The 17,965-nt window shown below is 40.2% G+C and overlaps 1 protein-coding gene across 1 annotated transcript in view; it reads right to left on the bottom strand.

Annotated features, from left to right (window-relative positions):
- The window catches only part of MYO3A (myosin IIIA), a 122,063-nt gene that overhangs the window by 72,435 nt on the left and 31,663 nt on the right, over positions 1-17,965 (bottom strand). The window contains exons 4-5 of the mRNA XM_076332355.1: positions 17,047-17,151; positions 16,165-16,264 (exon numbers count right to left, since the gene is read on the bottom strand). Of these exons, the coding sequence (XP_076188470.1) occupies positions 16,165-16,264; positions 17,047-17,151 (205 nt within the window). The remainder of the gene's footprint in view (positions 1-16,164; positions 16,265-17,046; positions 17,152-17,965) is intronic.

The following is a 17,965-nucleotide window of genomic DNA, read 5'->3' as shown; positions in this document are numbered from 1 at the left end:
AGGCGAATCTTAAATATATCTTTCCAGTTCTCTGGAAAGAGAGGCCCAGTCGTCAAAGATACTGAGCATTTCAGCTGAGGTTCTCCGCATCCTTTGTTTCCAGTGACTTCAGTAGGATCGGGATTTAGTCCCAAATGAGCATTTCATTAGTAATCTGACTCCATATATTTTGACTGGCTAATTACAGTTTTTCTATATCCTGTTTTAGGAGAGCAGTAAAGCACCTTAGGTAGGGAGAAAAAAAAAAAAAAGTACTATACTTTCCACAGATTCTTTTTTTCTTTTAATGCTCAGTACTGACACTAGACTTCTGTTTCATTATTTATATATTTTAGGTTGAACACTAGAAAAGATACTTATCCTCATCTCTTAGCTGCTCTGCCATAAAAAAGAAACAACAAAACAGTGAAACCTCAAAAATTCTTACAAAACCAGAAGTCTCTCCATGCTCAAAGCACATTCTCAAAGCACCATCAAATGCCTGCAAATCAGCTTTGTAACACGAGCTGTAGTTTAAGGAATTAACTATTTCAGGCCAAGAGCTGGAAAATGAACTCTGAATTCTAAAGATTCCTTACATTTTTAAATTAAAGGACACTGAAACATTAGGAATTCAAGTGGGCTGCAGCACAATTCTGACTAGCCTGCCACCTATTTCCTTCCTTACAAAACAAGGGTGTATTGGTTGGAAATATCTCTAGTGCGTGCAAAGGGGAGAGTACAACACATGGAGAAAAACAGCTCCTCAGCTAGCATGTCCTGAACTATTATGGATTTACGAGTCACAATCAACTGTGAGGTCCACTCGTGGAGAAAAACAGCCCCTCTGCTAGCAAGTTCTGAACTACTATGGATTTATGAGTCACAGCCACTGTGAGGTCCACCAGAGGCATATTCTGAAGTGCTGATATCATGGATGGCAAGAAAGGTGCTGTGTTCTACTCTTGTAGACCTTATCTTTGTGAAAACCCTGCAGATGGTTTGTAACAGGAGCAATTCACATTAACTGCCCAGTGGAAATACTAACTAAACCTCTGTCTAGATAAAACTTGATTGTTTGGGGTTTTTTCACTGGTGGTCAAGAAACCATAGAGGACTTGATCTGTTTTTTCACTCTAAAGCTATGTGTTCAGCTCTGATTCACAAAATATCTGCATTTGTCCATCACAGAAATGTATATAACTGCTGAAAATAAGGCAGCAAGAAAGATCCCGCCTGTTCCTTTGAGACAAACACAACCATTGCTTTTGTGGCTGTCTCCCTCTAGCCTACTCCAGGCTTGAGAAAGTTGCATCTCTTTCTCTCTCCGTGCCTGCAGAAAGTCTAATACACAGTGTTTGCACCACGGAACGCAGGACAATGTGAGTCTTAGCACAAAGTCCACCAATCCTGCTTTGGCTCAGCTAAGCAGGGGCTTTGTTTCTGCTACCTCAAGGAGTTGGCTGAGGTCCAGCTTCCGGCTCAGGGAGTCTGTGGCTGTTCCGAGCCCTCAGCAAAACACGTCATTCAGAAAGCAAGGAATAAGCACACATCACCACGGGTCTGTCACTGTTGTAGTGATGCAAATGGACATCATTACGTGATCCTCGGTTTTGGAGGGAGAGGAGGCTACTCTCCCCTCTCCCTTTCTACGTGTTGTGGGAGTCCCCTGCGCTAAGCTCTTTTTTCTAGTCTTGGAAGAGGAACCAGGATTCAGATGTGCAGGCAAAGGAAGGCACTAACTGAATTTTTATTATTCTAGTGTCAGATTTTGTAAATAATCATAACTTGCTGTGGAGATTATAAAGGAACATTAATGTGCACAGTCTTCTGTGTCTATGCACTGGTTTTTGCTTCTCTTTGAACTGTAATTATTAAATAAACTGAGGGATTTTTTTCTCCTGCCCCCTTTTTTACTTCAGTAAAAAGCTGATTTAATTTGAATTGTTCACCACTACTTTCTTTAGGCTCTTGGGTTTTTTGTGTGCTTTTTGTTTGTTTCTTTTTTACCCTTTTGCTCTTAGCAGTAAAGTGGCATTTCAGATTATGGAGTGTAGGTCTTATGACAAATGGTATTTCCTTGGGCTTTTTCTGTGTATAGAGGAAAGATGATGTAATTCCACACTTAGTAACATTTCTTCCAGCATTTCAGTAACCAGTCAAGCATATAGCTGACCAGCTTTTTTTAACTTGTATATTTTCTAACAAAAACATCTTGCTCCTCCCCCTTCCCCTTTACTACTGCTTGCTGCAACGAGTCAAATATTCTCCTAAAAAAATCAAAAATATGTCATAAAATGGTGTTTTACTACATACAAATTGTAAATCTTATGAAAGTGAAGAGCTTAATGAATAAGTGCATTAGTAGTACCAATGCACACCATACTCAAAAGAAAATATTGTGCATATAGTTGGAAAAAGGCTTTTTTTTTTTTTCCCCTTATTTCAGGCATTAGTTTACTAACAAAAACTGGAAATTGGCAGACTTACACCATGAGTATTATTCAAGCTTTTCATTGCAAAAACTGGCATATTGGAATAACATCGAAAGTAAAGCCACCTACTTATGACCTTAGCACTCAATAAAAGAAAAACAGTGCAGAAATGAGCTCCCTATTATTAGGAAAGATTTGTCTCATAGTAGCACCCAATCTGAGCAGACACTGTTCTGATCTAAATCGGGAGGCTGTACAACATCATTTTATGATTATGTCCTGTGACAGAAGTATGCACATTTTACTGGTTGATGCTAATGGGGGAATGGTGAGCCCTAGCAAATTCTGCTAAAATCACATTTGGCACACAGCAGGGATACTACATTCCCAACATGCCAGCCACCGTATTCATACATAAAAAACACAGACCCGACCCCAAAGGGCTTACACTCTAGCTGTCATACTGCCTCTGGCTACCTCTTCCATAACCCTTCTTCATTTGTGCCTTCAGTGTCCACTTCCCTAGCAAAGCATCCTCTTTGTGACCTTCTTTTGATTAAGAACCTGCAACTTGATCATTCCTCAAGCTAGTCTCTGGACCAAAAACTGCTCACGCTGTTAACCTTGCAGATCTAAACAGGCTGCAACACTTTGAGTTATTTCCTAACATTTTTTTAATCTCCTAGAGAAACAGATGTAAAACAGCAGCAGCATCTTACACTACATTCCCCTTAAGCCCGCTGGCAGGTATGTTTTGGCATTCCTGTTCCATGCTGTTTGCTGCAAAAAGTGGCCTCTCCTTCCTTGCCTCTCTCTCCAATGGTGTGAAGGCAGTCCCTCATAAATCACTCAATTCCACCTTTTTACTAGATCTGGAGGCAACAGGTCCTAATGGTTTAAGGTTTTCCTTTAGCACCTTAAGCTTCACTTTGAGAAGAAGCCGCCATTCTTGTCAAGATGTAGACAGAGAAGTAGCCACTTCCCATGCAACAATGGTGAGGTCATAACTCAGCTCCTCTGTAATTGCTGTTATCTTTGGCACTGTCACATTTCTTTGTTTCCTTCTTTCGGGTTGTGTTTGTATAATGGTACATAACCAGACAGGATAACTTCAGACAGATCAGCTGAAATGCATACAAAATGCTAAAAAAAAATACACATAATTCCTTCATACTCCATAATGACAAAAGACAACAGGGAAAGAACAAGATTAAAACAAAGTCATTCTGAGGGGGAGCAGCAAAACCACAACCATGGACTTCCGGAGGGCAGACTTTGGCCTGTTCAGGACGTTGGTTGAGAGAGTCCCCTGGGAGACGGTCCTGAAGGGCAAAGGGGTCCAGGAAGGCTGGACGATCTTCAAGAAGGAAGTCTTAAAGGCGCAGGAGCAGGCTGTCCCTGTACGCCGTAAGAAGAACGGGCGGGGAAGACGACCGGCCTGGCTGAACGGGGAGCTCTTGCTGGGACTCAGGAAAAAAAGGAGAGTTTACCGCTTGTGGAAGAAGGGGCAGGCGACTCAAGAAGAGTACAGGGATCTTGTTAGGTCGTGCAGAGAAGAAATGAGAAAGGCAAAAGCCCAGCTAGAACGCAATCTGGCCGCTGTCGTTAAAGACAACAAAAAAAGTTTTTACAAATATATTAATGACAAGAAGGGAGCCAAGGAGAATCTCCATCCTTTATTGGATGCAGGGGGGAACATTGCCACCAAGGATGAGGAAAAGGCTGAGGTACTCAATGCCTTCTTTGCCTCAGTCTTTAACAGGCAGACCAGTTATCCTCAGGGTACTCGGCCCCCCCGAGCTGGAAGACAGGGACGGCGAGCAGGATGAACCCCCCGTAATCCAAGAGGAAGCAGTCAATGACCTGCTACGCCACCTGGACGCTCACAAGTCTATGGGGCCGGATGGGATCCACCTGAGAGCGCTGAGGGAGCTGGCGGAGGTGCTCGCCAAGCCGCTCTACATCATTTATCAGCAGTCCTGGTTAACGGGGGAGGTCCCGGATGACTGGAGGCTTGCCAATGTGACGCCCATCTACAAGAAGGGCCGGAAGGAGGATCCGGGGAACTACAGGCCTGTCAGCCTGACCTCGGTGCCGGGGAATGGAATGGAGCGGTTCATCTTGAGGGCGCTCACAAGGCATGAGCGGAACAACCAGGGGATCCGGCCTAGCCAGCACGGATTCATGAAAGGCAGGTCCTGCTTGACCAACCTGATCTCCTTCTATGACCAGGTGACCCGCCTAGTGGGTGAGGGAAAGGCTGTGGATGTGGTCTACCTGGACTTCAGCAAGGCCTTTGACACCGTCTCCCACAGCATTCTCCTCGAGAAGCTGGCGGCTCACGGCTTAGACAGGTGTACTCTGCGCTGGGTCAAAAACTGGCTGGACGGCCGGGCCCAGAGAGTTGTGGTGAATGGAGTTCAATCCAGTTGGCGGCCGGTCACGAGCAGTGTTCCCCAGGGCTCAGTACTGGGGCCGGTCTTGTTTAATATCTTTATCGATGATCTGGATGAGGGGATTGAGTGCACCCTCAGTAAGTTTGCAGACGACACCAAGTTGGGCGGGAGTGTTGATCTGCTCGAGGGTAGGAAGGCTCTGCAGAGGCACCTGGACGGGCTGGATCCATGGGCCCAGGCCAACTGTATGAGATTCAACAAGGCCAAGTGCCGGGTCCTGCACTTGGGCCACAACAACCCCATGCAGCGCTACAGGCTTGGGGAAGAGTGGCTGGAAAGCTGCCCAGCAGAGAAGGACCTGGGGGTGTTGGTCGACAGCCGGCTGAACATGAGCCGGCAGTGTGCCCAGGCAGCCAAGAAGGCCAATGGCATCCTGGCCTGTATCAGAAATAGTGTGGCCAGCAGGAGTAGGGAAGTGATCGTGCCCCTGTGCTCGGCACTGGTGAGGCCGCACCTCGAATACTGTGTTGAGTTCTGGGCCCCTCACTACAAGAAGGACGTCGAGGTGCTGGAGCGTGTCCAGAGAAGGGCAACAAAGCTGGTGAAGTGTCTGGAGAACAAGTCTTATGAAGAGTGGCTGAGGGAACTGGGGTTGTTTAGTCTGAAGAAAAGGAGGCTGAGGGGAGACCTCATCGCTCTCTACAACTACCTGAAAGGAGGTTGTAGCGAGGTGGGTGTCGGTCTCTTCTCCTAAGTAACAAGCGATAGGACAAGAGGAAATGGCCTCAAGTTGCGCCAGGGGAGGTTTAGATTGGATGTAAGGAAAAATTTCTTTACTGAAAGAGTGGTGAAACATTGGAACAGGCTGCCCAGGGAAGTGGTGGAGTCCCCATCCCTGGGGGTATTTAAAAGACGAGTAGATGAGGCACTTAGGGACATGGTTTAGTGGGCATGGTGGTGTTGGGTTGACGGTTGGACTCGATGATCTTAGAGGTCTTTTCCAACCTCAATGATTCTATGATTCTATGATTCTATGATTCTATGATAGTCCAAATGGCAAATATCACAACGCATACAGAGGTGTGTAACCACATGCAACCATATTGCAAGTATGGTGGCATCCCCACTAAGACTGTAAAGGGAGATCAGAGAGCTTCTCCCAGGTTTAATTACTTAGTATGGATAGAAAACATAAAGATATTTAATAGAAAATGTTACTAGCAGGCCATACGGACACAAGTGGTTCGTCTGATGACTTCACAAGAGATGTTTCAGAACCTTTTTGAAACAACGTCAATATTCAGAATTCCTCATAGACTATCAACTGACCTCAAAACCAGACTTTTAAATGAAAAGACCACAGAGGCAATATTGTTTCCTTGGGTGAGCTGTTGACAGAAAAGCATGCGTGGGAACTTCTGCTCAGTGATGAAGGCTCAAATTAAATCTAGAACTAAAAACAGGTTCTGACCAATACGATGGAAATAAATAGGAAACAAAGTTGAAATGAGGAGCCAAAAAATTACAATTTTCAGCAGCATTTTATGTTGAAAGGTGTTACGTTACGTTATGATGAAGCATGACTTCCTTTTCATAAATCCATGCTGCCTACTCCCAATCACCTTCTTGTCCTTCATATGTTTGGAAATGATTTCCAGGATTATTTGCTCCACCACCTTCCCAGGGTTCAAAGTGGGCCTGACCAGCCTGTAGTTCACTGAATCCTCCTTCTCGCCCTTCTTGAAGATAGGAGTGACAATAGCTTTCTTACAGCCCTCAGGAACCTCTCCCGATCTCCGAGACCTTTTGAAGATTATCAAGAGTGGACTTGCAATGGCATTGGCAAGCTCCCTCAGCACTCCTGGGTGTATCCCATCAGGTCCTATGGATGTGTGTATGTCCAGTTCATTTAAATGTTCCCTAACCTGATCCTCCTCTACCAAGGGTAAGTTTTCCTTTCTCCAGACTTCTTCACTGGTCTCAGGGACCTGGGATTCCTGAAGGCCAGTCTTACAAGTAAAGACCATCGCAAAGAAGACATTGAGTACCTCAGCCTTTTCCATGTCCTTTGTCACCACATCCCCTGTCTATGTATTGTCTTAATGCTGTGTTTTAATGATGAAACAGACTGCCAAGACAATGGCCACTGGAAAACTAGTTTCCCAAACACTTAGGAAAACACACGCTGCAGATGCAAATCTTTAACTGAAATAGGGCATATCCAAAAGCTAACCAAATGGCCCTTTACAACTCCAGAAAGATAAAAAACTTAGTATCCAGAAGACCACGTATATGAACTGCCTGGGAGATGAAAAATCTGTCGCGTTTAATATAAAACTAAGAGGCATGGAGTCAAAGGGGGATAAAAACCAGTGAATCTATACTGTAAAATAAACAATAGAGGCGATATAAATGGAAAACTAAAGGAATCGAAGTCCAGTGGCTTTTGCAGTAAAGTCACCATGAGGACTAAAGACAAAGAAAAGGCATTTTTAGGCATATAAGGAACAAAATTAAAATCCTAAATCAGATACAGAATCACTACAAGGTACATACCGATAATAAAACAGCAAACAGCAACCTAAAAATAGCAGAATGTTCACTACATCTGTGAGATATATAATCTTTTTTAAACAAAAAGTTTTAATACAGCTTCTTTCTTTAAGAAATCAGAGAACTTTCATATTACAGGAGATTAGGCAGGATGGTGTGGCAGTGTACTCTAGCTTCTCTTAGTCTACGATTCTGATTGTGCCCTTTCTCCATGGCCCCCAGTAGAGCAGGAGACCATGGGCTGCCCTCCACATGCTCCTGACAGTTCAGTGTGGCACGAGGCCAATGATTCTAATCAATTCTCATGCTTCGGCGCTTCAGCTGGTTTCGTGAAAGGGATGCACAGGAACATTTGTTTTCCTGATGCACAATTGGCCAGATGTATTTAGAGAGGGGAACTAGTCTTCTGTGGAGCCTCAGGGATTTGTGCAGCTATACACTATCTGGTACAGTATGCTGGTGAGGAAAGTCCTCCTTCTTAGACGCTGCCTTCCTTACATATTAGATTTCAAACTAACTGCCACTTTTGAGGCCCAAAAAGGATTTTTTTCCCTGTATGACTGGTAAAACCCTGGAGATTTTTCTCCTTGTTATATGACATGGTTTTCCTGTTAAGATTATCTGGGTTACTGGCAATATCTATGCTGATGGGACAGAATATTTAAAATACCTAAGGACCAGAATACTTTAGTAGAAATGAGTCATTGGGTCCAACTTTCAGGTAAAAACGAATGGGTTTAGTATACACTGGTGAGACCAGAGGGTTTCTAATAACCTCAAGGGATGACTATTTTGTGACCCATGAAAAGACCAAGAGCAAGTCTTTGCTGGCCAGAAAGGGCTATTTTCTTGCTTCATGTGTCTCTGGCACACGACACCAGCTTTCTGTGTCAAGCTTCTTTAATGTTTAAGCCATCAGTGACATCTTTATGTGAATTAGTAGGAGAAAATATTTGAAAGACCAAGTGAACAGCTTATACTGGATACAGCATTTGGCAACATGATTTCTTTTTGTTGTTACTGGGCAGCACAAAGGTTTTCATTCACACATGGCCCATAAATAAGTTTTTAAAGACTAAGCCTTCAACAAAGAATTAAACTTTCAACAATGAAAATGCTCCACAGCTCAAATCAATACAATCCATCTTATCCCTGCTAACCCTGGTTTGAAAAATTTGGAATTATTACTTTGGGTTCAAAGCAGTTTGACAAGCTGCTCACGAAGAAAGCCTTCTTCAAAGTCTTTTCCTTTTATTGGCTTCTGTCATAGTCCCCTAGTAAATGCTTTTTAGAAACAACATGTGAATGTCATGCTATATGGTATGCAGAAATGACAACACAATGATAGTCTGGTTTTGATCTGAATCAGTGAAGCAGACAGCTTTATTATGGATGCATGCTAGAATGGCTAAGGCAAATACAAGTCTTGCTATGATTCATTGCTTAAAGTAAGCTAAGGGCAGAAAGAAAATTATTTTATTTTTGAATACTTTCAAATTAAATTATTTTAATTAATTGTTTCATTTTTGCAGAATGATTCAGACAGCATTTATAGCTAATGCCAGGCAAGAAGAAAGAGACGCAATAGGATATTCTGACTACTTCAGAATAAGTAATCTACAAAAGTTTGGAAAACTACTCAAGGTCACGCTGAGCTCCTCTTCAATGTCAGCAGGACATGTGAGGCTGGGAACTGTGATATATTTTAAAAGGGACAGAGATTAAAATGTCCTTCCCCAAAACGCCCCAACACTCAAACTTGAATCACTCACAACTGACTTCTCAACCTATTCACTGAGCACAAGGTGGCTCTAGACTCTCAATCCATTGCAGCCCAACCTGTGCTGCGTGCATTTGCAGCACAGTGCTGTGAGCCTTCTCTCCTTCTGCAATGCCATGTGCCACACAAGGCTTGCTAGACTGATCTATGATCAGTCAACAAACTGCATCTATCAAGCCTGTTTGTGGTAGGGAGAGGTCATAGCACTGTGTCACAGCAAGGAAACATGAGAATTGGTGAGGTGTCACGATGAAAGGCTGAAGCTCAGTGCTGTGGTTCCCTCCCCAACCTCTGACCCAAGATTTCAGATGCATTCCTCACAAGACCAGCAGAAAGCTCCTTCATGAGGCAGAAAACCAGGAGAGGTAAGCAATTAAGCAGATGGAACTATTAAGATGGAGTCTTACCATGGACTCATTAATTACTTTGAGATTGTCCCTATTACTTTGGACATACTGTCCAGTGTAACTGATTTTACTACTCTCACTTTGTCATTATAGCAGCTGCTGGCTCATCAACGCTTCAGAAACTCAACCTGTTAGTACAGTCACAGACTTTTGAATATTTTGGTCTGTATTTCTGTATCGGAATAGGCAAGAATATCATGCAATAAAACATAACAAAAATACCTACGCAGTCTAACTTATATTGATAAATTGTTACCTATCACTAATAGCGGTAAAGCATTACTAACATTCCATAATTCATAAGGAAGAAGTAGCACACCACTACTGAGTCACAACACAGAATGTTGGCAGAATTATTACACACTCTTTCCAGGGGAAAAAAACCTCCAAGTAATTTAATTTATGAACTCAACTGAATTATGAAATGAACTTAATACGTTCATTTAGTATTACCTAAATGAAATTATGTATGCATTTTGAAGTAAAAACAGAGTTGATACAGAAATACACTGCCAAAAAGAGTGTCTTACAATTGGCTTGTTTCACCAAATTGCAATTTTGAATAATAAGAAGGCCATCCAGAAGTGCCAGCATTAAGATTTCCTTGGCTCTTAACTTTGGATGACTTCAAATATCTTTAAAAGAAGAATGATCATTCTCACCATAATAAAATAATAACCCCATTACATTCCAAACACAAAAGCTGACCTCTGTCTACCTGGAGTTTCCAAACTACATGGAAGAAATAGTTCAAGTATTAAACAAAGTAATGTCAGTTTTCAGTATGTCTAAATAAAGCAATACAGTACCTCCCCCCAGTCCATTTTTTCCCCAATGAGTCATACTCGGGTTAAATCTCTGAGTCAGGCTACTATATATCCACGATAAAACTGTGCTAGCTACATGCAAAGTATGATATCTGAAACTGCATTTGGAATGCAAAGACAATATTCACACACAACTTTGAAATCCAACACTTCTAACATTTGAAACAAAAGCAGAAAAATGCAAACTAAGCATGTCTGAACTACAAAAATAATCCTACCTTCACTATATATTCCATTAATGTTACAATACATGTTTTAATTATGCAATCTCTTTATCCACAGTACTAAAGGAACCCTTGAAGTCATTATTCTATTAACTGCATGCAGAACAACTTGGGATTTTCCACCATCTACCAGCAGCAGTGAGATTGCATTACCTTCTTTCCATGTCTTCCACTGGAACCTGCTTTACCTATAAAAAACCTTAGATCTTTCCTATATATTGCTTATCTAATGATGGAGAGTTTTAGATACCATTAATGAAATGCCTAAGAAGAAACTGAAAAAGGACAGTGCCAATCCTTTTCAATGTCCCCTTTCCCACAGTGACAGTACTAGGCAAACTGGGGGGCATCATGGGATCTCTTGTAGTTAGAAATAGGCTTGAATTCCAAAGATTTAATAAGTCCTCCAACGTTTTATTTTCTTTATGGGAACGTGAATATTTCTAATAGCCATCTAGATGTCTGACTCTTTTTTTTTTTCCCAATGACCTTTCATGGTAATAAGATCAACAGTCTAATTACATGTGGTAGGAAAGTATGTTTTCATTTGATGCATAGAAGGACATGGCCTTCAGCAAGGAACAGTGCTGCTGGAAAACTATGCATTTGCCTAAGTGGTGGAGTACAATTTATACTTACATTTTTTCTGGACATTTCCAAGGCAACAGCTGCTCATCCTGAGATATTTCTAGTCTGTGACAGCAGGCTTCAGCAGTCCCAGAGAAGCATGAGCTACCTGTGCTCTTGTTCAAGACTATCAGCCTACAAGGTCAACCCTCAAAAACATAGCTGAAGAGGATTTTTCCGTCAGGATTACAGTCTCCGCTTTTTAGCTAAAAGAATCACTTGCCACATTACTGTAGATGTTTCAAAACTTTTAGTGGAAAAATGGTTCTTTCCTCCATGACTCTCCACTCGTCAGCAACCTGTCTAGTTTGCCGATAGGGAGTTGTGTCCTCTAGGATCCTCTTATTTCAATAACATATAAGCGTGAAAAGCTCTGGCTTTCAAGCTCCCAGACTCACTGCAATGGCAGGGGATTTCAGAAACACGTCAAATCTTTCAAAATGAAATGTCGCTTGGACTTTTTCAGACCAAAGTTAAAATAATAACAGTAATTATACAGCTAAGTTTCTTTTCTTCCATTTTGGAACAGCACATTATTTGACATCTCAGAATTTCCAAACGGGAATTGTGTCCTAGACTAACATTATTTAATACATGAAAGGCCCTGTGCAGCATCCCGATTTCAAGAAGAGAAATTGAATCGAGAGGGACTATTCAAAGAAGCAAGTATTTGTCAGCATAAGCAGATATTATATACTCAGTTCCCTATGAAATTGGTTACACATTGTAAGATGCAGATGAATATATGAATTTTTATTACAGATGAGGTGTGCTATGTGTGCAAGTGACTTCAGGCCAGTTTTTTAACTGATGAAACAAGGTCAGACACTGAAAGATATTTAGGCAGTAAAAGCTGCAGATAAATTTGTCACAAGACTTTCAAAAGGTATCTAGCATTAAATTAATTTGGATTTATATGCTTAGAAGTTTTGAAAATTTTATTAGGTGCATTTCTGCACCTTTAGTGGCTAAAATTTCTTTCAGAATCTGGCTCTTTAACATCAATCCACTGCATACAACCAGAAATCTGAGAAACAGATATAAAAGGTTTCCTTCACAGAACACTAATAAGCAACTGTGAATATAATTAAGAATATTTATAAAAAGGGAATTTGGTTCACACCTTGCTTGCCTCCAACTCTTTTTATACAATATATTATATAGCTGTCACCCTTTAAAGTGCTGCAGGGAATTTATTTTAATGTAAATGTATATTTTTCTATCAAATCTCTATCCTATACTGAAAACATAGCTGCTACGCTTGAATATAGTGCAGCTATTTATTATTTGTATTGATGCAGTAGAGGATGCTCCTTGCTTGGAGCGTAATTGCTGCGATTCTCAGGCATAACATCCCTCCCCAAAGGTTTTCCACCAGAACAGCTTAACAGCTAATTCCCACAAATGTTCAGGCAGCAAAACTGCCTTCAAGTCAACCTTCTTCTCTTACAAGAAAAATATGGACTTTTTAATGTATCTAGAAGTTTAATGAATTCAGGGACTGAATCTGTGATCATGGGATGTGCTTAGAGTAGATCCCCTTGGCTGCTACTCATTTTCTGTAGTAAAAAAGAATGATTTTGTTTATCTCTGCTGATCTAAATTATCATACTGGATGGATGTGAGGAGAGAGGATGCTTCCCTGGTAACAGTAGTTCAAACTTCTTGTGGCTTGGACAGTTTAAACTAAAACTTCTATCTGGCAGCTCCTTGATAAGCAACTGAGCTCCAGAAGCATTGGTGTGGAGATGCTATAAACTCATTTACTTGATTTGATCATTAATCTATCAACTGGGATTGGGCGTTTCTTAGATACGAGAATATTACTGGGGTGATTAAGCAATATTACAGCAGAATTTTAATGGAAAGCAAAAATTTCACTCCTCAAAGCAATCTGGGTGAGGCACTCCCATGGTATTCTTTCAAAGTCTTTCTCATCTCTTTAACTATCAATACCTCTATGAAAGGCAAACAGTTCAGACTGTTAACCTGGATTTTGGGAGAGCTTTTCTACAGACTTTCTGTGTCACCTCAAGCAACTCAGTCTCTCAAAGTTTCAGATTCCCAGCTGTTAACTGGGAATCATAGTAATTTACTTCCTCATAAGGGTGTTGTGAAGGTCATCCATTACAGTCTGTGCAGTGTTCAGAAACCATGGTCACAGCATACATAAATGCCTATGACACAACAACCATAAGGCAATGTGTATAAATTGTGTCACAAAATGAAACTTCTGGAAAGTCAATACTGCTGTGCAAGAAAGGACTCACAGTGGTGGTACACTATATACCAAGTTCAGAGTACAAAAAGAACAAAGGAAAGAAAAGCCATTCTCAAAGGTGATTTAATTCACTGGAGGTTAACTGTTTTTTCACTTATGACTCTTAAAAAGTTCCTAACTGTACTTAAAAAAAAAAGACAAAAAAAAGACACAAGTTCAAGTTATATGACCACACAACACATATAGACCGAGAACAGGTCCTTTTCTAGTATTGTGCTCCATAAGGCACTTCACAGGTCCATCTTTCAAATACAGGTTTTATGCACCTGTTTAAATGAAAACCACCATAAAGAGTATCAGGGGAGGAGAGCAAAGGGTTTTTCAGGAACATCTCATCATCAACCAGCAAGCAGGAGAATGGCGCAGACAAAATTATCTTGGGAAGGGCTCACTTCCTCTGTCAAGTGTGTTCAGTGGTTGAAGGAGTCCTTGATCTCTGCTCCCCTCTCCACAACGGAAAAGCTGTGTGCATGCTAGAAAGGGCTGTGTGATTATTTGGGTTGGTTTTGCTTGTTTGTTTGGCCCCATGTAATAATTGGTTCAACCTAGAACAAAAATTTTGCTTCCACTGAGTATTTACTGGGAGAAAAAGAGATTGTGCCTGTGTGTCTATCTCATTCTGTAGCCTGCAGGTTCACAGGCTTATACAGTAAAAAGATGGCTACGAGTTTTAGTCCCTGATCCAATAAATATTTATGTACAACAGTCTGTAGCAGTGTCAACATCAGAGAGATTTTGATCAACTCACATTCCTGGCTAAAAAATAGTCTTGGAATCTGATTAATGTGGATTTAAATCCTCTTAAGTAGAAGACACAAATCTCCCAAATCCCAGCTGAATACCTTAAACATCAGCCTGAAGGGTGAATGATGTGTCTTCCATGATGTGATTATGTATAAATTTTTCCCATTTGAAACTACTCATTATTGGCTTCAGATTGGTTTTGGGGGGAAAAAGAAAAAAAAAAAAAGGAAGAGAAAATTTCTATCTATTCCTAAGTTAAGGTGTAGTTCCTATATTTCTTTGAGAGGAAGGACTGTAGATTTTATTCTTACAGGCCCCTCTTCAACCCACATAAAAGCGTGTGTATGTATGTTTGTTTCTTGTGCACATTCTCATCTGTGCTTTGGCATCACCATTTTTCCCACAAGATTTTAAGATTATTTTTCAATTACAGCCTTAGCAGTAGATTGCAGTAACTGGGGAATAAAGAATTCAGGTCCTCATCCCTACAGCTTGTATGTTTTGACATCTGCATAAGTGAATTAATTTTCAGAAGCATCGATCTTCCACAGCTCTAATTGCCTTCAGCACCTTAAAAAATTAGTATCCACAACACATTAAAAACCTGTGGGCAAAAATATTGATTTTGCCTCACATTAAACTTCCAGATTATCAGAAAATACTAGTAAGTGTATGGCAGATAATTTAGGAAGTCTGGAGGCTTTTCAATAGAAGATTTTATCTGAGGAATAAAATAATGAACATAAATACATGAATTTTCGGAAGAATTAGTAACCCTAATAATTGTGGGGGGTTTGTGTGTGAAGGAATGAGAGTTGCATAAATACAATCTAATGGCAGGAAGACACTACACTAATGGGAGTTAAAATCCCATGATTAGTTTAAACAATTGTTATATATCAATTGAATAAATTTCATTAACAAAATAGGAGGGTAAAGGAAAAATGAAGATTTTCCATCTGCTGAATGGAATCATCATATTTACAATTGGCTGCTATGCTGTAAAGTAGTGACCAATAAATTGAATTTAAACATTAGAAGATGGTGTGCTACCAGAGAATAATAGTTCATAATAACAAGCATTGCAAATTTTTATACCCCCCTTATATAAAACAAGAGTCAACACACTTTTAAGGTAAATCACTGTGGTATCGCTGATAAATAACAGGTTGCATCCACTTACCTGTGTCTCTGCTTTTGCCTTCTGGTGCTAAAACCAAATGACAGCATTCAAGAATAACTTTAGGCCTAACAAACTTGAACAGACCCTTTTCATTTAATGCCAAGTCTTAGGTTTAGACTTGCCAAAAGTAATCTGTTAGTCTTCCCAGACTTTGGAAAGTGGGGATTACCTATATAATATCTCCCCCTCCACTGCCTTCAGGTACTATCTCTTGTTTTGTTTCAAATCAAACTAATGAAGTATATGCGAGTGAGATGGAGCTCTCCCGTTCTTCACAGTATCTTGTAAATTCTAAGTCCTCTCATATACAACATGAAGCTTTTGCCTATCAGCTCCTAATTTCACTGAACCAGCGCACGGTCCTGGAGGAAGTAAACACCAACCTTATTTTGAACCCTATTAACCTGCTTTGCCACTTCACTTACTGTGTCTGCCCCAAAGCATTTGGCACTTACTACCACCATATTATAACTTCTACTCGTTAACCATGCTATCTAAACAGCATTAGCAAAATGGCTGGAAAACCCAAAGTTGTAAAAACATGAAGTCTGTAAATATTTTATTTCTATCAAGTTAAAAAGTAACTTTGGCTATCCAAGTGATTTTTAATTAAGAACTCAAAAACTTAATAAAAATTTAATATCATTCATCTTTTCTGATTTGTTTATTTTATTTTCCATACTTCAGATGTACAACACTGGTTGTCTATATAAGTAAACATAACATACCAAAATCCACAAGCTTGACTCCTCCTTCAGTGGTCAAAAGGATATTATTTCCCTTAATATCACGGTGGATAGTTTTGTTTTCATGCAAATGCTGAAGTCCCTGGAAGGTGAGATGTAAACATGAACTTTTTACTAACAGCTCTGTTCCCTGTATTACATTTGCAGAAACAAAAAGGTACCAGAAAAGTATGAAAAAACTTAAACCAGATTTTTTTTTAATCCAAAAACACAGAGATGTCATTCTTACTGGAAAAACACTTGGCACACCATGAGGAATAGATATTTTTTAATTGCCCCACTTTATGTCAAATAGAAATTTTAAGATAAAAGCAGAAAAAAAGCACTATAAATCTACATAATATATTATACCTTTAGAGTATAAACTCAAAGAAAACTGCTAAGGCCTAAATTCCACTGCAGAAAGTCAAGTTCTGGTTAAAAGAAAATGAAAAATAAAGACACTTGATCCTGATTAGCCAAAAAAAAATTTCTTGTAGCAGTGTTTGAATTCACTAGATCTGTTGATCGTTTTGCTATAAAAATATTTTGGATCCAGACATAAGAAGTTGAACAGTATTTTGGGTATATTTCTGCTATTTCTCAAAAGAAAAGCGATTTTGATGCAGAACTGTATTTACTAAGGAAAGGAATCAGTGATCAGAAATCAATTTTCATTCTCTTAATAATGAAACAAACAGATGAATTGTTCTTTACCTTGTTTGTTCAAAAAGAACCGTCTGAATTACACATTACTTTGATTTCATTAAACACTGCTATAATATAAGATAGTGTGCCATGTTAGTGGGGACATGATCCTCATTCATTCAAAGAAAAAACTATGAGTTGAATATTGACTGTCCTTTCACTGAGAGCTTATCTTACCATCAGAGCTTCGCGTAAAATGTAAGCAATTATAAGTTCATTCATCCTTTCGCCTCTCTTCAGAAATCCTTTCACAAGATCAGTCACAGATCCACCATTGCACAGCTGCAAAACATCAGGGGAATATAAAAAGGAATTAAGGAGTGTTGGAGTAGCCACCTGGTTTTAGTTTTCAGTAGTTTTCATATTTGTAGCCAAATGAGCTCCTATTAAACTGGCAAACCACAAATTTGTCCTTATGTCTACTATTTATATAAACAACATACACAGCAACTTTTGCCAATTCTTTTTCACTACTTTCTGCATTTAATTCTTCTTGCCCAAATACAAGTACAGCAGCCTACCTCTTTGCTTTCCTATATATGTGATTACTTTTCACTGAAACAGAAGTAGCTTATAGTGCAATAAATTTGCTGTGAAGGCATGTTCTGTGGGGCACGCTAATTGCTTCTTGTATTCATCATGTGCAACTCACCAGCAATGCAGATTATTACAGCATCAATTCTCAGGTACAAAAGCTACATACAACATAAAATGGATTTAAGGCATTAGAAGACAGGCGGCAGAGAAATTCCCCCAACAAGAAAATCTTCCAAGGGGAAAGGGGAAAGCTGCTCTCTTTGCCAAGCAGCACATAATTCCTAGTGTAGAAGGATGTTATACACAAGGGATGGGCATCATGGAAGATGATGAAAGCACTGTGGAAAGAAAGGTCTCCTCTCCCACTGAAACAAGGTGGGCCACGGTGTAAGACTAATTATAGCCCTTGTAGCATCAACCCTGTCAGCTTCTTGTTCGAGATGCAGAGCCATAATCTACTCTGGACAATCCCTTCTCCTGTCTAAGGTCCAGTTAGACTCCCACAAACCTGTCCCGTATACACAGGAAGCAGAGGTTTGGCCTTGCTCTCTAAAAAGAT

This window comes from Aptenodytes patagonicus, chromosome 2 (assembly GCF_965638725.1).
Source record: "Aptenodytes patagonicus chromosome 2, bAptPat1.pri.cur, whole genome shotgun sequence".
NCBI classification, from domain to species: domain Eukaryota; kingdom Metazoa; phylum Chordata; class Aves; order Sphenisciformes; family Spheniscidae; genus Aptenodytes; species Aptenodytes patagonicus.
The sequence above is the reverse complement of the archived record's forward strand: the minus strand, read 5'-3'. Positions and strand labels throughout refer to the sequence as shown.